General features: G+C 41.7%; 1 protein-coding gene across 5 annotated transcripts in view; it reads left to right on the top strand.

The window, feature by feature from the left end:
- Positions 1-24,165, top strand: part of LOC140466734 (ATP-binding cassette sub-family C member 9-like) — a 190,225-nt gene that overhangs the window by 144,485 nt on the left and 21,575 nt on the right. For all 5 annotated transcript variants that reach the window (XR_011955272.1, XM_072562268.1, XM_072562265.1 and 2 more), the window contains 8 exons: positions 735-892; positions 2,840-2,932; positions 4,472-4,574; positions 9,919-10,032; positions 10,853-10,973; positions 14,554-14,684; positions 19,806-19,884; positions 20,249-20,357. Coding sequence is in view for 4 of the 5 variants with exons in the window: in XM_072562268.1 (XP_072418369.1) it covers positions 735-892; positions 2,840-2,932; positions 4,472-4,574; positions 9,919-10,032; positions 10,853-10,973; positions 14,554-14,684; positions 19,806-19,884; positions 20,249-20,357 (908 nt within the window). In the remaining variant the exon portion in view is untranslated. The remainder of the gene's footprint in view (positions 1-734; positions 893-2,839; positions 2,933-4,471; positions 4,575-9,918; positions 10,033-10,852; positions 10,974-14,553; positions 14,685-19,805; positions 19,885-20,248; positions 20,358-24,165) is intronic.

Below are 24,165 nucleotides of genomic sequence, written 5' to 3'. Positions count from 1 at the left end.
CTTCAAAACAGCTGAAAAGACAAACTTATCAAAAGTGAATGATACGGTTTGAAATACAGCATTAGAAATGTTAAAACTCAGAAGATTTCAACAACTGGCCTGCAATAGAACAGATATGTAGGTTAAATAACTTGTCTGCTGGTGAGCTTTGTGGCAAACTGAATAGACTAGTGGAGATGCTAGGTTATAAAGGATTAAGGTGTCATCTCATTGACATCTTTGGGATGATTAAGGCTTTGATCAGGTAGAGAATGATATCTACTCATTGTTACATTGTGGGAAATGTGGCAGGCCATTTGGGGACAGCCTCTCAGTCAAGTGGCTGTAGGCTGAAGTCCATTTCCAGGATTTGAATTCCGACTGATAGTCCACTGCAAAACCGAGAGAGTGATGCAGTGGTGGAAGTGCTGTCCTTTGGATAAGATAATGATGACAATTATCTAATCTCGGGTGGACTTAAAATGTCCCACAGACACCATGATGAGAAAGAGGATGGGAGTTATCTTATGTGTTATGATCAATATTTATCCCTTAATCATCATTTAAAAAGAACAGAATACTTCGTCTTATCACATTACTATTTTGTGCAAGCTACCTATGTGTAAATTGGATGCTGCCTTTTGTACATTGCAACAATGATTACACTACAAAAGTACTTCAGTGCTCATACAGTGCTTTGAGACTTCGGGCATGAATGAAACCGTATAAATGCAAATATTTCTTATTTTTTCTAGCATATCCCACCGACACTGGAGTCCTTAACTAGATCAACCTTCCTCTGCCTGTCAGCATTAGGTGTGCTCTTGTATGTCACACCAATCTTCTTTACAGCTTTGCTGCCCTTTGTTGTTGCCTTTTACTTCATACAGAAGTACTTCCGGGTCGCCTCAAAGTAAGTAACGTCCACAGTTGGAACTCCTTATTGTTAAAGATGTATGCAATAGAATATGTGTTCTGGATCAGTTAAAGTTTTAGATGCCATGTTTGGACCGCCCCCACCATTTATCTCCCCACCCTGAAAGCTTCCTGCCTCTATTCCTGATGAAGGGCTTTTGCCCGAAACATCGATTTTCCTGCTGCTGGGATGCTGCCTGACCTGCTGTGCTTTTCCAGCACCACTCTGATCTAAACTCTGGTTTCCAGCATCTGCAGTCCTCACTTTTGCCATGTTTGTAAGCAACTTCACTCTCATGTGTGTCCACTACAATCTAAATGGGAAAAAGCAGCCATTGAAAGAGTTTTTTGAAGAAATGCAGAGTGGTTGGCATGGTTTAGTTTTGGTTTTAATTGTTAATTTTTCCTTTTGTATTAATGGTAACGCAACTATATTTAATTTCATCTATCCATAAAGTATCACAGTTAAACTGTGACAGATGCAATGTGAAGTTGGCTAGAATTGAAGCTACAATTTTCAAAAATAAAAATAAATTGCCTTGTTTTTCCAGCAATTCAAATAATCTTGATTTTGTAATTTGAGGTCGGGAACTTGAGTTAACCTCACCTGAGATGAAATGCAGCTAGTGTTTGCATTGGATGTGTCTCTTTTCACAGCCATTCAGCCCATTGAGTCCACACTGACTCTCTGAAGACCATCCCACTCCCCCACCCCACCATCCCTGCATTTCTCATGGCCAATCCACCTAATCAGCACATCTTTGGATCATGGGAGAAAACCCGTGCAGACACTGGGAGTATGTGCAAACTTCACACAGTCATCTGAGGCTAGAATCAAACCTGGGTCCTTAGTGCTATGAGGCAGTAGTGCTAACCACTGAAACACCTTGATTCCTTGGGTCCCTCATCCAAAGCCAAGTTCCCAACCTCAAATTATAAAATCAAGATTATTTGAATTGCTGGAAGAACAAGGCAATTTATTTTTACTTTTGAAAATTGCAGCTTCAGTTCTTGCCAAATTCACACTGCCTATGTCACAGTTTAACTGTGACACTTTGCGGATAGATGAAATTAAATATAGCTCCATTACCATTAATACAAAAGGAAAATTTAACAATTAAACCCAAAAACTAAACCATGCCAACCACTCTGCTTTCTTCAAAAGACTCTTTCAATGGCTGCTTTTGCCCATTTTGATTGTAGTGGATGCATGAGAGTGAAATTGCTTACAATCATGGCATCTAAAACCTTAACTGATCCAGAACACACCATTCTAACCTCGCCATGCTATTTGATCTTCCGCCATGACCTAACTCCTCCAAGGTCTGAACCCTAACTTTGCCCTTGAGGCCACAGTGTGACATCACTTCCTATAGCACCAGCGGACTGCCCCCTGTCTGGTGCAGGGTACCAATTATTAAAACGGGGTATAACAAAAGTTAGTAAAGTAAAAAGCGTAACAGACTGTCATATTTTGCCTGATGGCCTTGAGCCCACAATTTACTGACACCGAGGCAAGAGTGCGATTAAACGATCACTGACAAGATCAAAATCATGTGGAGGTGCCAGTGTTGGACTGGGGTGTACAAAGTTAAAAATCACACTACACTGGTCTAACTGGTTTACGTGGAAGTACTAGCTTTCAGAGCGCCGCTCCTTCTTTGTGCAAAGATCAAAATGTGACTTGACATGTAATGCCCTTTGTTAATTTTGGGATATATTGTTGCTGAAAACTGTTCTGGACCTATTCAAAAAATTCATCATTTTTCCAAATGTATTGTTCAATTTATCCCAATTTTGATGAAAGTTGAAATCCTCTCTGAAAGCCACTCTGCCTTTTGCAGATGTTGGTTTAATCTTCTCAATACAAAATGACTTACCAAGATGTACAACTGTAGATGGAAAGTCTTGTTGTGCCTCAACCTTTTCTCTCCAATTTGTGAAGGGATCTTCAGGAACTCGATGACAGTACACAATTGCCTCTATTGTGCCACTTCTCTGAAACGGCAGAAGGACTTACAACAATTCGTGCATTCCGGTAAGGCAATAATTCGGAGTTCTGGGTAATTGTCCTGTGTCACAAACTTTCTGCACTGAATGCCATATCTGTTGCAACCAATAAACACCTTGAGTGACATCCACTTCAGACATATTAGTATTCACCTTAGCAATGAACATGGGTGCTGGCTTTTGTGAATCCTCTCCCTTGTGCCTGCCTGGTAATCTCAGCAGTGGATGTCCTCCTCAGCATTGAATAAATGCAGCATCAGCATGGTAAGTAACTCACCTCCTGAGTTAAAGTCACGTGTCACTCCCCACTTGCCTGGATTGGTGTAACCCCAATAACACTCAAGAAGCTTGACAACATCCAGAATAAAACAATCCACTTGATTGACACTCTATCTAATACACACAACATTTGAATTCCTGAACCACTGGTACACCATTGCAGCAATATATACCATTTACAGGAACTCAGCAAAGCTCATTTGAGTCCTTCTACAACACGCAACCTCTACTACTTAGAAGCACAAGGGAAGCAGATACCGTCACCTCCAAGTTGCCCTCCCAGCTCACACACCATCCTGACTTGGAGTTATATTACCATTCCGCCACTGTCAGAATCTTAACGTTCCCTACCTAATAGATGGTGGGAGTACCTACATCACATGCCGTGGTTCAAGAAGGTAGCTCACCACTAATTTATCATAGAATCATAGAATCCCTACAGTGCGGAAGCAGGCCATTTAGCCCAACAAGTCCACACCGACCCTCCAAAGGGTAACCCATCCAGAGCCACTGTGTGTGGTTTGGAGGGGAATGTGCAGCTGGTGACATATCCATTAATCTACTGCCCTTGTCCTTCTGGATAGAGATCACAGGTTTGTAAGGCACTGCCGAAAGAATTTGAGTGAGTTGCTGTACTGCTTCTTGAGGGCAAGTGGAGATGGCCAAAAAACATTGGCCCAGCCCGCAATGCCTACACCCCATGAACAACTAATTCAAAAAGGGCTAAATTTGGCCAATTAACAGACAACTTGAGGACTACAGCTGGAAGGGCTTCCACCCTCCACTGATGCCATCCTTGCCAACTGTAGTATCGGAGGTAAGTTGGGGGTCAGCAGAGAGGCAGTGAACAGACCACCTGCTTTATTTTAAGAGATGCCCCCAGACCTAATTATATATGCTGGGGTGGGGGGCTGGGGGATTGGAATAGAATCCATCCAACCTATAAGTCTGACTGCATCCATGGATAGAAACAAAGGTGATGTTTTAGGTAGAAGCAGAAACGTGTCAGTGTTGCCAACCACAGGGTGTGTGCCAAATAGATGATGACGCAGGGAAATTGGCTTTTATTAGTCTTTCTGTGAAAAGCAAGGGTAATTTTAAACCATGCAGGGCCCCATGTTTGGACATGGGTGAGATGAAAATGGGAGAAATGCACAACATATGTGGAAAAGCAAACTCGAGCAAGTGAAACAATGGCTGCAAAACTGTGGATGTAGTTGATATATGGAGCTTAGAGAAATAGCAGTTACAGAATGATTGGAAAGTAAGGACTCTGTTTCTATCACAGACATGAGACCAGGTTTAAGCAGCGTATGCTGGAGCTCACAGATGCCAACAACATCGCCTACTTGTTCCTGTCAGCAGCTAACAGATGGTTGGAGGTCAGAACGGTATGATGGGAGAGATTTATACTCTTAAAGTGTTTGCAATCGCAAGTAAACTAACAAATGGTGTGAGAAGCTTTAAGAATTGAAAGCCAATGTTGCAGAGTTTTAAAATAGCACAGGCTTCCTTTTATGTCTGTGCCGACATCATCACTCAAGTCGATGAACATTTGCACAGCAACCATCCATATTGTTCTCAGTTAGAAATCGTCAAGCCAGGTTTTTTTGATACAAATATCAAGTGTAACTTTACTTAAGGATGACTTGTTTTCTTGAAAGATGTTAAGACTTAGGATAATGTTTTCTCTTCATGTTGTCTGGTTCAAACATAAATTTATCAAGAGATGATGTAAAATATGTGTTCTGCACCACTGAAATTTCAGATCCTAATAATATCGATCGTGACTCAATGTTACCACAAGGGAGAATTTCAAACAAAATCTTTGCTGCTCTGTCAAGTATAGCTATTCTTTTGATTATAATGAGCAGCTACAATATGTGCTTTTATTTAATCATCCTATTGAAGTATCAAGGCTTCAGATATAGGCAGCTTAAGGAATTCTTTCTTCATGTATTAATTGTTGCAATATAGACGGACTATATATTTGTACTGCTCTGGACTGAGCTGACAGAGGAAGTGGTGGAGGCTGGTACAATTGTAACATTTAAAAGACATCTGGATGGGTATATGATTAGGAAGGGTTTAGTGAGGTATGGGCCAAATGCTGGCAAATGGGACTTGATTAGGTGAGGAGATCTGGTCGGCATGGATAATTTGGACCGAAGGGTCTAACGCTGGTGAATTTGGTAGAACAAGACTTGAGTTTTGGTGAAGCTTATTTCTTACATTCATCAAGTCCATTCCAAGGATTAACAAAGTTAAAGGAAAGAACATTTATACTGTATGAGAAGAGAGTGGCTGATAGGTTAGGAAGTCAACTCTGACTTCAGAATGCACCAGTTAATGATGACTGACAGTTAACTGTCATGCTTTGTTTGAATTTTAAACCAGGTGGGTTGACTCTGGTTGTTCCCTGAAAAATGGATCACGAAATACCTATCACCTATAGCCTTTCCTTTCCAACATTTTTCCTTGGTTGACAATACATTGTATTGGCATTAGTTTAATGATGGCTACATCATGTGACCATAGAAGGCAATTAATCTGCAATTAATAGTCGACTATTAGGGTCATATAGTTTTAGAGTCCTGCAGTACAGAGACAGGCCCTTTGGCCCAAACTGGTCCATGTTGACAAAATGTCCATTCACACTAACCCCATTTCCCTGAATTTGGTCCAATATTCTTCTAAAACTTTCCTATCCACATATTTGTCCAAATGTCTTTTTTAAATGTTGTTAATGTATTCTCCTTTACCACTTCTGCTGGCAGCTCATTCCATATGTATACCATCCTCTGTGTAAAAAATGTTGGCCCTTAGGTTCCCTTCTATTCATCCCCTTCTAACCTTAAACTGATACCTTCTAGTCCCAACCCTGGGAGAAAGACTGAGTGCATTCACATTCCCCATGCCTTTCATGATCTTATACACTTATGTAAGATTCCCCCTCAGTCTCCTAAGCTCTAAAGAAAAACGTCCTAGCTTGTCTGATCTCATTGGAGGAATACTTATTAAAGCAGTGAAATGGTATTGACAGAACTATTATTTAAGTAATGATGTGTCCTAAACATCGAATGTTACAAAGCAACACCATTCAAATAGTGGAAGATGAGGCATTAGACTGATTCCTGGAAGAGGTTGAGGAAACTGATTTATATTCTCTCGAGTTTAAAAGACTGAGAGGTGATCTCATTGAGATATACAAAATTCTTAAAAGACTCGACAGGTTGGACTTGCAAAGGATGTTTTCCCTGATTGGAGGTCAAGAACTGGGAGACACCGTCTCAGAATAAGGGGAACGTGATTTAGGTCTAAGATAAGGAAATGTTTCTTTACTCAGGTTAGTGAATCTTTGGAATTCTCTTCCCCAGAGGACTGTGGAAGCTCAACCACTGAGCAACTTCAAAACAGGGATTGATAGATTTTCAGATAGGAAAGGTATCAAGGGATGGGGATAGGCTGGGAAAATAGATTTGAATTAGATCATCAGCCATGACCTAGAATGATAGGGCAGGCTGAAAGGCAGGATGGCCTCATGTTGCTCCTGTCTTTCTATGTCTATGATTGGCCTTTGGGAAGTAGATATTTTAGACAGCAGTGGTATCCTGGGAAAAGTCTATTTACTGCTGAGGTAGTTAGTTCTCATTGGATATGAGCGGACATGGTAGGGAGCTAGGCTCACTTCAAGAGATTGTAGTCTCATGCACCTACTTCAATCATATTGAGTGCCGCCTGAGGATGACCTGTGATCTCCATGGGAACAAATCTTCGGAGCAACCACAAAGTTTGTAAATCTCTGTATGATAGTTGAGTCCATTTGATACCCAGCAAGTTGAAGCCAGACCAGAGACCTAGATGGATATTGGCTTTCAAGGCTTCCTTGCTTAAGTTATGCTTGATTGTGTGAGGTTGCTCTGCCATTTCTTCCTTCACAGGAGGCTTCAGTGTAACTGGAAATCTCCCTTGAGTTGTCCCAGAATCACAGCGATCTATAGATCAATTGTGCACAGATGCACATGTTTTAACTACCTCTAAATCCAGCATCAGAGACAGAAAGCTTTTGTATGAATAAGTGAGGGGTTTGCCATTTTTCACAGGTAGAACATATCTCCCAAGTCAACTAGTTATGGATTACTGTCTCACTCTGGAACCTTGCTCACAGATCCTGGATTGAACGAGTGCTGAACTGCCAAAGGTGTCAGACCATGACAACAACTTCCCTCTCCTGTTGGATCTGAAAGTCCCTAGCACTATTTGTAGAAGACCAGGAGACCTCCCCTGGTGTCCAGTGAATATCTACGCTTTTACCAACCTCACAGAAACCAGTTCATCTGATTGTTACTGAAAAATGCCAGAGATCACAGTAGGACAGCCAGGGAATTCCTAGAGGCATGGCACTCATCCCACAGACTCTATCAACAAACACATTGACCTGGACCCAATATACCAGCCACTACAGCGGACAGCTCGAACTGACAACCGGAAGCGGCAGAGACAGGCCACTATAAATGCCGGAGGAAACAGCACAGAAGCGCTTCACAGGAGGCTCCCAAGCACTGAGGATGTCACCTAGACAGGGGACGAATTTGCAAGACAAATTCCCAGCTCGGCGAACAGAACCACAACAGGACAGACAGTATCCATGGAGAGAAAGCAAGCTAACGTTTTAAGTCTAGATGACTCTACATCAGAGCTGAAATGAAATGTGGAGGGGGCAGCATTTGTGCCATAGTTGTGGGGGGGGCAGGTGGGTTTGGAGTGTTGGGGGAGAGAGGATGTTGATAGTTCAGATTAAGTGATCATAATGTGAGAACAGCCGAATGATGGTGTGTCTAACTACCAGACTGGAAAGAAGACAGACTCATTGGGATGGAAGGGGGGGCAATCCATTCTCTCCCAATACTCCAACACCACCTCCACCTACAACTATTGCATTAAAAGCTGCCCCCTCCACACTTCATTTCAGCTCTAATGAAGAGTCATGTAAACTCGAAACATTAGCTTGCTGTCTCTATGTAGCTGCTGCCTGACCCTCTGTGATCTCCAGCATTTTTTGTTTTCAGTTCAGATTCCAGCATCTGCAGTAATGTGCTCCCTCATCTGATTGCTAGTTTACTACTATTTCTAGAACTGGCTGTGTGCAAATTGGCTCGCCCATTGCTGACTTTGCAACAGTGACTACACTTACAATAAATGTATCATGTTGATTATAACGTGCTCGAGGTCCTGGTGAGCCCAGGAAAGTTTCTATAAAAATGTAAATCCTTGTGTTTCCTGTGGGAAAACAGCCACCTTCCTTCAAGAGAAGATGTAGTGAGAACCAACATTGATGGTTGTGTTGCCGATCAGGAACACAAGATGTATCGTGCCTCTGCACTGGAACAAGCGTACATTCCATGCTCACTCTGCCCTGATCTACATCATGTGTCCACCTCAAACAGATTATTTCCTCTAGAATAGGTGTGCATATCACAGACTTTCAGCATTGTTGCTGTCCATAAGGAGGCTATTCATCCCATCATTCCGGCACTGGCTTTTCACATGAGTATTGAACCAATCTCCAGTTTTTTGCTCATGCCCTTGCACATTATTTCTATCCAAATAACCATCCAATGCCCTTCTTGAATGCCTCAATTGAACCTGCCTCCACCACATTTCCAGGGTGTACATTCATGTGCTAACTACTTGTTGTGTGGAAATGTCTTCTTTCATGTAACAACCTGTTAAACAGCCCGCACCCTGGTTTTGCAAATCACTTTAAATCTATACCTTCCCATTCTTGTTCCATTTGCGAGCAGGGACGGTTTATCCCTATCTAATCTATCCAGCCTGCTCACAATTTTGAAAACCTCTATCAAATCTCCTCTTAGCCTTCTTCTGTCCAAGGAAGACAGTCCCACCTTCTTTAATCTATCCTCATTACTGAGGTTTCTCATTCCTGGAGCTGTTCTAGTCAATTATATCTACACTCTCTCCAGTGCATTCACATCCTTCTTAAAATGTGGGATGCAGAAGTGGCACACATAATATTGAGGTCTAACACATGTCTTATACAAGTTGAACATCAGCTCCTTGCCCTAGTGATCTTAGTGATCTTTCCCCTTATTAATAAAATGGAGGACACCCTATGCCAGTGGATCTCAAACATCTCAGTATAAAGACATATTTCACTGAGAGAATCAATTTCTATGGCACAGCCACCTTGTTCAGCTGAATTGATTGCTCATAAACATCACAAAAGCAACTTACTGCGGATGCTGGAATCTGAAACCAAAAGAGAAAATGCTGGGTCTGCTGAGATTTTCCAGCATTTTCTCTTTACATTTTCTTGCCATGTTTGGTTACAGTTTTACTCAAGTGATTTGCAACATAGTGAATAAAACAAGCCAGATAAGGGCCAAATACATTCATGTTTCAAATCCACCAGACACATACCCATTTTCAAAATGTATTTATTTATAACTATTCGTAGACCTAAATCTGTTACAAATAATGTATTCCATTCAGGGGTCTGAGTTTTGCAAATAGTACTTCATATTTGTAACAATGTTTTTCAAAGATATTTTTAGTGAATAATTCATCTGACATATAATTGAAATGAAATGGACCAGAGCAAAATGTACAGTCAAGTAAATGATCATTTACCAGGTTAGCGGGAAGCCTGTGCTAATTGTAGAGAGCTTCTCACATTACAGTAAACTGACACTTTCTTCCTATTGATTTGCACAGGACTATCTTGGTGCTTACATTGTCCTCACTGCTGCTCTAGCTTCCATAACATATTCCCATTACTATGGTCTTTCATCTGGTTTTGTGGGATTTGGCCTTACTTATGCATTAACGGTAAGTAGTCCTATTTGCCTTTGTCAGCTATAAACACCCTCCAAATCCTGATACTCCAGCTCCTTGGTTGCATTAGGATCATGTCTGATGTTGCAATCTCTCGCTAATTGGGTCAGAATGCAGATTCAAACTGATCATTTCCGAGATATTTTAATTAGATTTGTATTCAATGCAAAATTAATTGTTGGATCTGTCAGTTATATGGCATTCTTTGGCTCGTTGTCTTATGGCAGGTTTTATCATTTAATCTGCTTTTCAAGGATGTGGTTGACTTTAAACTGCCCCCTGGGCAATTAGAGATGGGTAATAAATGCTGGCCCAGCTAGCGACACCTGTTAATGAATAAACCCGACTCGAAGTCAAATTACAAGGAGAGCTTAGAGAAACTATGGTTGAAATCCTCAAATCTTATATAGCTAAGGAGTGATTTGATCATTTGTTTAAATGTATTAAGGATAATAGCTGATGGATGGAAGGTTGGCTTCCATGATTCTTGTTCATTCCCAATTATTGAAGTTTCATCTTTGCTGGCCATGCCTTCAGTCTGGAAATCCCTCCCAACACTTCTGCGTCTGTCTACCTCACTTTCGTCCTTAATGTCACTCCCTAACCCATGCCCTTTTAGAATAAGCTTTCAGTCATATAACCTAATGTCTCCTGAAGTGACTCTGTGTCATAGTTCATAAGTGCATTATAAAGAATCTTTAGATATTTTATTACATTAAAGGTACTACATAAATACAAGTTACTATTGTTCACTGTGAAGCACTTTGGGTTGTCCTCAAAGATACTGTTTAAATGATATTTTTTCCTTGTATAGGTTTGTAATTACCTTAACTGGGTAGTGAGAAATCTCGCTGATTTGGAAGTGCAGATGGGAGCTGTGAAGAAGGTCAACAGTTTCCTGAATATTGAGAGTGAAAATTATGAAGGAACTATTGGTATGATTTACAGATACAATCTATCCTTTGGAACATAAACCTAGAAGTAAAAAGAAATAGCAGAAAGAAGTGTTCCAGTTCCAGTATACAGCAGTACTTCATTCAGCGATACATAAAAATGGACTTCATAAAATTGATATATGTTGATATTCTCTAATTTATAAACATTAAGCACATCAGGTAAAAATTTATAATAGTTATACTGCTGAAAATAATTCTTTTGGCACTCTAATTTGCTTGTTAACTTGCTAATATGGCAATTCTTTATTTGTGAGCGTAGTTGATGGGTAGCCAGGGCTGCATTAGCCAGAGGACGTCACAATACTAACCTCACCTATTTCGCACTTGCTTGCACTTTCCAGCAGTCCCTGGATACTAACCAGCAGTAGGAACTCAGTAATGTTTTTTAGCCTCCCTTAACCCTACATCTGTTCCAGTTGATTACTGTACACAGATCAGGAATCTGATATGATGCTTCCTAGTCAATGTGGCTTAATTTCCCCACTGACATAAATTTATCATAGAGTCATAGAGATGTACAGCATAGAAACAGACCCTTCGGTCCAACTCATCCATGCCAACCAGATATCCCAACCCAATCTAGTCCCATCTGCCAGCACCTGGCCCATATCTCTCCAAACACTTCCTATTCATATACCCATCCAAATGCTTCTTTAAAGTTGAAATTGTACCAGCATCCACCACTTCCTCTGGCAGCTCATTCCATACACGCACCACCCTCTGCGTGAAAAAGTTGCCCCTTAGGTTTCTTTTATATCTTTCCCCACTCACCCTAAACCTATGCCCACTAGTTCTGGACTCCCCGACACCGTGGAAAAGACTTTGCCTATTTACCTTATCCATGCCCCTCATAATTTTGTAAACCTCTATAAGGTCACCCCTCAGCCTCCTATGCTCCAGGGAAAACAGCCCCAGCCTGCTCAGCATCTCCCTATAGCTCAAATCCTCCAATCCTGGTAACATCCTCTCAAGTTTCACAACATCTTTCTGATAGGAAGGAGACCAGAATTGCACACAATATTCCAACAGTGGCCTAACCAATGTCCTGTACAGCCGCAACATGACCTCCCAACTCCTGTACTCGATACTCTGACCAATAAAGGAAAGCATACCTTCACTATCCTATCTACCTGTGATTCCACTTTCATGGAGCTATGTACCTGCACTCCAAGGTCTCTTTGTTCAGCAAAACTCCCTAGGACCTTACCATTAAGTGTATAAGTCCTGCTAAGATTTGCTTTCCCAAATTGTAGCACCTTGCATTTATCTGAATTAAACTCCATCTGCCACTTCTCAGCCCATTGGTCCATCTGGTCAAGATCCTGTTGTAATCTGAGGTAACCCTCTTCGCTGTCCACTACACTTCCGATTTTTGGTGTCATCTGCAAAATTAGAGGTGTGTAGTTATTCTATTCTTGCTTGGAGCTCCCCTATGTAAGGGGGGAGATTCCACAATTCCATGCCCAGAGAGGAACCCCTTTCCCAGGAAGACTGTACAGTAACAGTTCTGAGAAAGAATCTTCTTGGATTTGAAATGTTAACTCTGTTTCTCTCTCCACAGATGCCCCCACATTTCTGTTTCCCTGTTTCTCCAGCACATTTCCATTCTTATTTCAGATTTCCAGCATCTCCGTATTTACTTTTACTATATTATTACAACACAGTCCATTGTATATTTAGAAATGCAACCCATGTTATAGATATTGAAAACAACAAATGCTGGCAATCACAGTGGATCAGATGGAATCCATGAGAGAGAGCAAGCTAACGTTTTGAGTCTAGATGATTCTTCATTAGTGTATATTATAGTTATACAGAGTTCTGGTCATACCCTCTCTGAGTATTGCATGGTTCAGTTCAGTTCCGACCAAACTCAGAAACAATATGTATGCCTTGGAGCAGGGATTCATAACAAATGATACTGGGGTCAAAAAGACTAAGTTCTGAGTTCGATTGGTAAACTAGGCTTGAATTCACTTGTGTATAGTAGATTAATGATGCAGTTGTGCTGTTTAAATTTTCCTGAGATATACTATGGTACCAAAGAGTGGTAATGTTGTAAATATTACATTGTTGTTCACAACCATTGAGGCAGACAAAGATGGCAGTCCCAGGCCAGACTGACAAAGCTTTTAAGACAGTAATACTGGAGAAAATCAACAGCAACTGGGACAAGTTAACTCCATGACTACTCACTCAGTATCCCATTGGGCAGCACTTCAGCAGCAATGTGGAGATGAAAGAAATGATGAATCATCCAACAATCTAACATAGCTCTCACTCCTGCACACTTTTCAGTGAAAATAACATCCATTCATTAAAGCCATTCAGAACTTTTAAACCTTCTCATGTGTTTAATCTCTTTAAAAAAAACGGATGTTACAGGCAGACCATAGCGAAATGCAGCAAGACCCAGACAATATCCAGGCTTGGGCTGAAAAGTAGTAAGTAATATTCACCCCACACAAATGTGAGGCAATGACCATTTCTCATGAGAGAATTTACCATTATCCCTTGACATTCAATGGCATTATCATCACTGAGCGCCTGCACTTTTGGCACCCTGGGTGGTTGCAGTGTGCTTTCACGAGAAACCACACTGTGCTAACCATATAAATACAGTGGCTACAAGAGCAGGTCAGAGACTAGGAATCTTGCAATGTGTATCTCACCTCCTGACTCCTCAAAGCCTGTCCATCATCCACACAGCACAAGTCAGGAGTGTGATTGGAATACTCCCCACTTGCCTGGATGGGTGCAGCTCCAACAATACTCAAGAAGCTTGACAACATCCAGCAGCCCGCTTGATTGGCATCACACCCACTCCCTCCACCACTGACGGTCAGTAGCAACAGTGTGTGCCATCTACAAGAAATTCACCAAGGCTGCTTATACTGCACCTTCTAAATCCACTTCCATCTAGAAGGACAAAAGCAGCAGATACATGGAAGCATTGCCACCTGCAAGTTCCCCTCCAAGCCACAGACCATTCAGACTGAGAAATAGCTTGGTTTCTTCAATGTCACTGAGTCAAAATCCTGGAACTCCCTCTTGAACAGCATTGAAGGTCTACCAACAGCGGTTCAGGAAGACAGTTCACCACCACCACCTTCTCAAAGGGTGGATACGTGAGGATGGATAATAAATGCTGACCTACCAGCAACCCTGCATCCCATGCATAAATTGATTTAAAAACAGGTATTGTTTTGGGTTCATTTTTGAACCTTACCTCCCTCAATTTGCTGGAATTCCTCCAGATCTAAAAACAAAGAGTCACACTGGGAGGTTGAACAATCATAGATTATACAACTCAGTCTGCAGGTGCTGGTTATCACCTGCAATTTCCCTTACGGCAAGTTCTAGAACCTAGTGTGTGTCACTTGACTTTCTTCCCACTGTTCAGGCAGGAGGCAAGTTGGCCTGAACTGCTTATGTGTGAGTTGATTTAGAATAAGTAGCAGTGGAAGGAAACAAAGTTCTGAGAACTTGTAAAAAGGCCTGAACTAAGATCATCTGTTTGACATTATATGTAAGTTCTACATCTTCACTTTTCATCCAGACCCTTCCCAAGTTCCAGAAGACTGGCCACAGCAAGGAGAGATAAAGATTCAGGATCTCTGTGTTCGATATGACCCAGCTCTCAAACCTGTTCTTAAGCACGTCAAAGCCTACATCACACCAGGTCAAAAGGTAATCGCAAGAGTCTTTCAAACCTTGTTGTTTAATGGTCCTTGTAAGAAGTTGGAGAACTGTTGCAACCTCATCGTAGACAATGGGGCAAGTGCAGCACTGCACAGGGAAGTGGAAATGAGAGAGAACCACAGACATTAACCAGGCAAATACCAACAGCCTAGATTAAAGGCATTTCAAATTCAAAGCTCAGGTTTGGCTTATATCTCACTGTTGATTTGTGTAATGTGCTGCGTTGGAGCAACAGATGAACAGTACTAGTAGCTGTTTATTTTAACAGCTTTGAGAGGTATAGATAAAACGTCACTTTTCCCATTAGCAAAGGTGTCAACAATTAAGGGGCATGAACTTAAGGTAAGAGATAGAATGCTAAAAAGAGGATTGAGGAGCAATCTTTTCACCCAGAGAAATCTTAAACCCACTGACTGAAAGGGTGGATGAATCACCAAACTCTCGTTAACATTGAAGCAGTGTTTAGATATTCATCAGTGTTGTCATCACCTCCAGAGCTATGGACCATGACAGAAAAATGGGGTTAATGTAGTCAGATCTTTGTTGATTGGCATGGATGTGAAGGCCCAAATGGCCTCTTGTGCTGTAAACATCTATAACACAATGAAAAAGGCATTCAGCCATAATCCCACAGATGGCAGTGTCACACCATTGGCTCTTCAGCCAAGGACATGGACCAAATGTCTGAAGCTGTAGTTCATCTAAAACTGAGCAGACTGACCACTGCATCATCATTAGGGATAAAACTAACATGTCCCACCACAGTCTAACATGAAAAGCTGAGTAATTGGCCCTATCCACTCTGAATTTTAGAGGAAGAGAGGTGATCCATAAGATTCTGGAAGGGCTAAATAGGATAGATTTTGGATTAGTGGTGCTGGAAGAGCACAGCAGTTCAGGCAGCATCCGAGGATCAGTAAAATTGATGTTTTGGGCAAAAGCCCTTCATCAGGAACTCTTCCAGCACCACTAATCCAAAATCTGGTTTCCAGCATCTGCAGTCATTGTTTTTACCTAAATAGGATAGATACTGTCAGGTTCTTTCCTGCCTGGATAAGCTACAAATGGCCACAGTTTTTGGATAAGGGGACAATGATTTTGGATTGAACAAAGCAGTAATTTCTTCACTCAAAGGATAAATCTTTGGAATTCAACAAAAGCCTAGAGGGTTGCAGATACAACATCACTATATCTATTTAATACTGCCATGGAGAATTTTTTTAGATTAGATTACTTACAGTGTCACTGGAAACAGGCTCTTTGGCCCAACAGGTCCACACGTACCCTCCAAAGAGAAGCCCACCCAGACCCACTCCCCTACACCTAACACTACAGGCAATTCACCTAACCTGCACATTTTTGGACTGTGGGAGGAAACCCACATTGACACGGGGAGAATGTGCAAACTCCACACAAACGATTGCCTGAGGTGGGAATTGAACCCAGGTCTCTGGCACTGTGAGGCAGCAGTGCTAACCACTGTGCCACCGTGTTTGGTCTTAAAAGAATTCAACACATACAGAGAGTAGATGAGAAAGTGGAGTTGAGTCTAATGATCGGCTTTGAATTCTGTCCTTTGTCATTCACACCCCACCCCAACACTGACCCTATTTGTAAGTGCACTTTAATATTTGTGCATTCCTGCCTCAGGCGACTGACTGTCAGGAGTTTGCACGTTCTCCCCGTGTCTGCGTGGGTTTCCTCCGGGTGCTCCGGTTTCCTCCCACAGTCCAAAGATGTGCAGGTCAGGTGAATTGGCCATGCTAAATTGCCTGTAGTGTTAGGTAAGGGGTAGATGTGGATGTAGGGGTATGGGTGGGTTACGCTTCGGCGGGGCGGTGTGGACTTGTTGGGCCGAAGGGCCTGTTTCCACACAGTAAGTAATCTAATCTAATCTAATCTAATCATTGTCCCTTAGTGCCAGGTGCTGGTTATCATTAGCCACCTCACATCCCTGCAGTCATGCCTTGTTGTTCCCCCTTCTAAACTTCATCTCATATGAATCCTTCACTTACCTTCACTGTCAGCTATTCCATTTAAAGCACAATCTACAACCCCACTTAGACAATTTTCCAGGATACTGGTCCCTACATGCCACAGCTCCTTTTTTCACTCATGGTGCCAGTGCCTTATTCATCAATGCCTATCATAGAATCCCAACAATGCGGAAAGAGGCCATTTGGCCCATCAAGTCCACACCAACCTTCCAAAGAGTATCCAACCCAAATCCAACTCTCTCTATCCTGTAACCTCACATTTATCGTAGCTAATCCACCCAGCCTGCATGAACCAGGACACTATGGGCAATTTGCGATTGCCAAACAACCACCTAACCTGTACATCTTTGGACTGTGGGAGGAAACCCGCACAGACACAGGGAGAAAGTGCAAAATCTACACACAAAGTCACCCGAAGCTGGAATTAAACCCAGTTACCTGATGATGCAAGGCACCGTGCTGCCCAAGCTATCTTGCATTTATCTTTCAACCATATGTTCGACTCCTTGATCTTATTTACTCTGGGCCAAATCTCCCAGCTGAGGAAGGATTCTTTTATAACATTTATGTATATTAATTTGAATCAAAAGAGCCATGTCTCTTGAGGGATTTGGGTTCAAACTTCTCTAAAACCACGTTAATTATAAAGTACCAAATGGTTGAGGTTTTGCTCAGTGCAACCAGTGTTTATGGTAACATGGAGAGCCAAAGAAAAATAGATTTCCAAACACCTCTGCACTTATTCAGACACTGCACAAAGACACATACTTGGTTTTCAGCCAACATTGGTATTGTGGAAATTGTACAAGGGTTTAACGATATATTTAAAAGACATAAAAATAAAAGCATTGAAATACAGCTCTGAAGTTCCCATGTTCTTGGTAAAGATCCCACCCAGTGTATTGTTACTTTTCCAACAGTTAATCTTTGCAAAGTGTGCCAATTATTTTCACTGCACGCACCCACCTCCCCACCCCCACTCCCATTCCCGAATACCAGGATTTGATTGTGAGAGGACAAACACCATCAAAGCAATCATGACAGAAGAATTAGATGCTAGTCCAGATAACTGAAGGACCAAAATCCTGGAACTCCATCCCCAACAGCACTGTTGGTATATCCACACCAAATGGTCTGGTTCAAGAAGGCAGCTCCCACCAGCCTCTCAATGGCAAATTATATTGATTGCAATGAGGTCAGCCAGGTGGACCTCATAGAATACGAGTTCCCTGATTGGGGCTGTTAATCTGGTCCAAACAGGGACCCCTGGCTGATGGATAATAACAAGAGGGTCAGAGATTCTGCTCACTCAGAGCTGGCTCTGAGGGAGCCTGGTCAGTGCCAAGGACTCTCCACATATAAATAAAAGGTGACTTGGTAACCAGATACCAGCCTGTGTAGAGTTATTTCACAAATAGGGATGGGATGGTCAATAAATGCTGGCCCAGCCAACAACACCAGCATTCCATGAATGAATAATAACATAATAATGTGGTTTTTAATGATATCTTGCATTCTAATCTAAAGGGACTAATGGTTGGCTGTATCTTGGTGGATGCAGCCAATCCAACTGAAGAAAACCCATCTTTATGTAGTATCTACTCATGATCGTCAGGACATGTGAGTGTGAGCCAATGAAATATTCTTAAAGTGACATTCATTGTCTTGGCAGCCAAGAAAGATAATCACAGATTAATCGATTTGGTGGTGTTCATTGAGGGATAAATAATTTTAAAATTCAAGATAAAAAAGGTATAAGAAAACTCAATCTGACCCCCATCCAAAAAGTTGCACCTCTGTAATGCACTTAAATGACAGCCTGGATTATGTATATTTTCACAACATACACAGTACTTTCTCAGAATGTTTTGAAATAAAATCTTTTCCCAGCTTGTCTAATTTGCAAACAAACAAGGTTCTCTGTGTTTAACCTCTTTTACATAAAATCAAGGTTGGCACTCCAATGCAGGTAAAAACAAGGACCGCAGATGCTGGAAACCAGAGTTTAGATTAGAGTGGTGCTGGAAAAGCACAGCAGGTCAGACAGCATCCGAGGAGCAGGAAAATCGATGTTTCGGGCAAAAGCCCTTCATCAGGAATGGACAATGCAGTACTAATGGTGTGCTGTATTGTTGGAGATGCCGTCTCTCAGATGAGGTGGTAAACTGAGGCCCCATCTGCCTTTTCAGGGGAAAGTAAAACCTTCCAACATTTCAATTATAAAACAGGGCTCTGGTTACCCTGGGAATTCTGGCCACATTTGTGCTTCAGTCAACATCATTAAAAACAGAGTACTCAGTCCTTGGTGTGGTCAGATGGTTATGATTAAATGATTTCTCTTTCTGACTGGCTGACCCTGGATTCAGTTCCCAATTGGTGAATGAAAGGGCTCCATCAATCTGTAAACTGTATCAGTGTCTCAACTGGCAAAACATAAAATACCCAGTCCAAGGTTTGCATGGAAATTAGTCACAATGTTTCCTATGCTAAAACAATAACGACACTTCAAGAATATTTCATGGGCTATAAGGTGCTTAGAGATATCCAGGGACAGTGAAAAATGATAAATACAAGTAATGATCTCTCAAAATGTCAGACAGTAGACAAGAATCTACCTCACAATGCAGAATAGAAACAAGTGATTTCCATCAATGGAATTCACTGAGCATTCAACATCATTAAATGTAAAATTCCTTTCTTCACTCAATTCACAATTTTGCCATTTGTCACTTTTTTTGTCACACATTTTAATTTTTTTTATCCTGATCCGCAATCTTCGCACAATTTTTTGTTTTGTTTCACTACAAATTGATTTTAATAACAGCGGCTGAAGGATATCGGTCAGGATGTAAGAAAATAATTGTTCACATTCCCCACTGCTTTCCTTTATCCTTTCTCCTGAACCTTGAACACAGGAATAACATTTGATATCTCACTTCCAAATTATCACGCAATTAGTATATCTATTAGCTCCAGTGAACATATCTGTTTTGTCCCTGCTGCATTAGATTATACAAGCTTATTTTCTGATTGATAAAATTTACACGGTTGACACAAATGAAAAAAAAAAGTCAAGGTTTCCGTGTACATGTGTGTTGTATTTGTTTTCCAGGTTGGGATATGTGGGCGTACTGGCAGTGGAAAGTCTTCCCTATCCCTGGCTTTCTTCAGGATGGTGGATATATTTGAAGGTTAGTCCAGCCATTGATCATGCAGTCTCTCAGTGCTGTAATGAGGTAAAATTTGTGGTAAACCTCTTATTACTGCAAGAAAGCACAACATTCTCTCAGTCACTGATTTACAGCTTAAGTGTGAGTCACCTAGTAGTTGTGATTTATGATTAAATGGTTTCTCTTTCTGACTGGCTGACCCTGGTTTCAGTTCCCAACTGGACGGTGAAAGGGCTCCATCAATCTGTAAACTGTATCAGTCTCTGAACTGGCAAAACATAAGCAAATAGCTCAAGTAGCATTGAACTCGAGAATGACTTAGAGTCTGTGAACAAAACATAATCCATTGTGAGTTTTAACTTTGTGCTTTATATTTACATAATAGGTAAAATCATCATTGATGGAATAGACATCAGCAAGCTCCCTCTTCACACTCTGCGCTCCAGACTTTCCATTATTTTGCAAGACCCTGTTCTTTTTAGTGGATCCATTCGGTAAGCAAGCTCTTAACTGCAATGCTGGCTCCATGGACATAAGTGTTCTGTGCTTAGTCTTGGAAAGCAGCCCAGGATATGCCATAAATAGGAATGGTGCATCTGTTCAGCTGCTATATGTCAAACTGAACATTGCCGTTAACATTAAGCACAGAATCTCATTGCAATGGTAATGTTGAATGTCTGGGAGTTAAGAAGAAAGTTTGATGTAAGAACTGAGAGCACTTCTGCAATTCCTTGGCCCTTTCCAAGTATCTCACAAGGATAGGGTCCCCCACCTACTCAAAATAATCTTGCCTGTCAAAGCCTTTCTACTATGGGTCTTAAAATCTCTCTCACCCAGACCATGTTCTCCTAATTAAGTACTTGCCTAAACTTGGATGGAGATTTGCCAGTGAAACTGAAAGTCATCTTCCTGCTGTCAGGACAAAGCAAGAGAGCAAAACAAAAAGCTAATTATGGCCGATAAGAATGCTGTTCTTTTAAATAGAATAGGTATCAATAACTCTCTGATAGAAAAAAACACAACTCGTGTGAAGATGCAACAATTGACTGAGTTTTTGGATTAGAACAGAGAACATTACAGCGCAGTACAGGCCCTTCACCCTCGATGTTGGGCTGACCAGAAGCCCATCTAACCTCCACTATTCCATTTTCGTCCAATGACCAATGCTAACCATCACCATCTGAGGAAAAAGGCTCTCACTATCCATCCTATATAATCCTCTGATTATCTTATAGTCTCAATTAAGTCACCTCTCAACCGTCTTCTGTCTAACAAAAATAGCCTCAATCCTTCAGCCCTTCCTCATAAGTCCTTCCTGTCATAATAGGCAACATCCTGGTAAATCTCCTCTGCAACCTTTCCAATGCTTCCACATCCTTCCTATAATGCAGTGACCAGAACTGTACACAATACTCCAAGTGCAGCCACAATAGAGATTAACAGACTATATATCTATTTTCTGTAATTCTCAGTAGAATTTCTATACCATTATCCCATTGTAAAGGATACACCTTGAAATTAATAAAGTGTGTCATTCAATCTCTTTTTTATGAAATGTGATTATGTCTGCAGGAACTGTGTTTGGTTGGAAATCCTATCAGATCGCTTGGCGTAGCAGTAAGAGACAGTGAGGAATTTATAGGAGCAAGGGGGTGTGATAGATGGCAGTTATAGGAAGGGAGAAAAACTGCAGATACTGTCAGGTAAATGGGTTACCTCCAGGAAAGGTAGAAGAGGGAGGCAGGTAATGCAGGAGTCTCCTGTGGCTATCCCATCTCAAACAAGTTTGCTGTTTTGGGAGACATAGGGTGTGATGGACTCTCAAGGGAATGTAGCACAAACAGCCAAGTTTCTGGGACCAAGACAGACTCTAATGTAACAAGGTTCCAGGCAATCGATTGTGTTCGGGAACTCTCTAGTCAGAGGCACAGACAGAACGTTTCTGAGGCTAACAGCAAGAAATCAGAATGATGTATTGCAATCCCTGGTGCCAGGATCAAGGATATCTTGGAAAGAGTGCGGAATATTCTCAAAGGGGAGAGGGGCCAGCAGGAGGTTGTTCTGCACTTTGGAACTAACGACATAGGAAGAGAAACGGACAAGATTCGGAAGGGAGAACATAGAAAGTTAGGCAGGAATTTAAAAAGTAGGTCCTCAAGGGTAGTAATATCTGAATGCATTCTGTACATCTCTGTCTCTATGACTGTAAGTGCAGAATGCTTGAAGGAACCTATTTTTACAAAATTTACATCATTAGGGTTTTTATCACTTCATATTTGAATCTAATTGATAAGCGATTGATTGCTGTAATTAATCAAGAACTTAATAACAATTTATATTGTATGATTATCGAGAAAGTGAATGAGATAGACTTTGTTAGAATCATAGAGATGTACAGCACAGAAACAGACCCTTCAGTCCAAATTGGCTATGTTGGCCAGATATTCTAAATCTATCTAGTCCCACTTGCCAGCACTTGGCCCATATCCCTCTCAACTCTTTCTTTTCTTATACCCATCAATTTCCTTTTAAATGTTGTAATCGTACCAGCCTCTATCACCTCTCTGGCAGTTCATTCCATACACGTACCACCATCTGTGTGAAAAAGTTCCTCCTTAGGTCCCTTTTAAATCTTTCCCCTCTCATTTTAAACCTATGCCCTCTAGTTTTGGACTGTGCTACCCTGGGGAAAAGACCTTGGCTATTCACCTATCATGCCCCTCATGATTTTATAAACTTCTCTAAGGTAACAGCTCAGCCTCTGATGCTCCAGGCAACAATGGCCCCGGCCTATTCAGCTTCTCCGTATAGCTCAACCCTCCAACCCTGGCAAAACATCCTTGAAAAACTTTTCTAAACTCTCTCAAGTTTCATAAAATTTTTCCTATATCATAGAGACCAGAATTGAATGCAGTATTCCAAAAGTGTCCACAATGTGGCCTCCCAATATGCACTCACCAATAAAGGAAAGCATACCAAATGCCGCCTTCTACCCTGTTTACCTGCGACTCCATTTTCAAGGAACTATGAACCTGCACCCTTTCTGTCCAGCAACACTCCCCAGGACCTTACCATTTAGTGTCTAAGTCCTGCCCTGGTTTACTAAGCTGCAGCACCTCACATTTATCTAAACTAAACTCCATGTGCCACTCCTCGGCCCATTTGCCCATCTGATCGATGTCCCATTATATTCTGAGGTAACCTTCTTCGCTGTCCACTACACCACCAATTTTTTTTTGTTATCTAGTGATTGCAGTGGGCTTAACTCCTAGCCTGTGTTTGCAATACTAACCAGTTCATCTCTCATTCCTGAAGAAGGGCTTATGCCCGAAATCTCGATTCTCCTGCTCCTTGGATGCTGCCCGACCTGCTGCGCTTTTCCAGCAACACATTTATTAGCTCTGATCTCCAGCATCTGCAGTCCTCACTTTCTCCTAGAATGCAATCAGCCTACGTTTCCTTAAACATTTTGTTTGAACAGCTTTAGATGTGTGACATGCATTCTTATTATCTCCATTTACCTCTTCCCTTCACAGTATCCAAGGGCCCAAACATACCTTCCAGTTGAAGCAGCGCTTTACCTGCACCTCCCACAATCGAGTCTACTGCATTTGCTGCTCACATGGTCTCCTCTATATTGGTGAAATGAAACATAAACTGGGTGACCACTTCACGGAACATTGAAAGTCCACCCATAAAAAAGACCCTGAGCTTCCAGTTGCCTGCCACGTTAATGCACCACCCTGTTCTCTGGCCAACATCTCTGTCTCAGGCTTGCTGCAGTGTTCCAGTGAAGCTCAGTGCAAACTGGAAGAACCACACTTTACCATTTGGGGACCCTCCAGTCCTCCAGACTCAATATCAAATTCAATAATTTTAGGACCTGAACTCTCCTATGTGCCAGCCCCCAGCCCCCAACCCCACACACCAGGCCTTGTAATTACATAATCTGCCATTACACACTACCTATTGTTAACCACTAACAGTGTCCATTAACAGCTATTCACTTTCCTAGCCAGAATGTTATCCACTCCTTTGTTCAGATGTTCTCTCTCTTTAGGCTCTATCTCCACCTGTCTTTTACTCCTTACCTCCTCCCCACACCCTATCCTCTGCATATAAACCTTCATGTTCCTATCTACCATCAATGTGAGCAAGGGTCACCAGACCTGAAATGATAACTCTGATGGGGTGGCAGGGTGGCACCGTGGCTCAGTGGTTAACACAGCTGCCTCACAGCACCAGGGACCTGGGTTCAATTCCAACCCTGGGTGACTGTGTGGAGTTTGCACAATTTTCCCT

The sequence above is a fragment of the Chiloscyllium punctatum genome, chromosome 44, assembly GCF_047496795.1.
Source record: "Chiloscyllium punctatum isolate Juve2018m chromosome 44, sChiPun1.3, whole genome shotgun sequence".
NCBI lineage: Eukaryota > Metazoa > Chordata > Chondrichthyes > Orectolobiformes > Hemiscylliidae > Chiloscyllium > Chiloscyllium punctatum.
The sequence above is the reverse complement of the archived record's forward strand: the minus strand, read 5'-3'. Positions and strand labels throughout refer to the sequence as shown.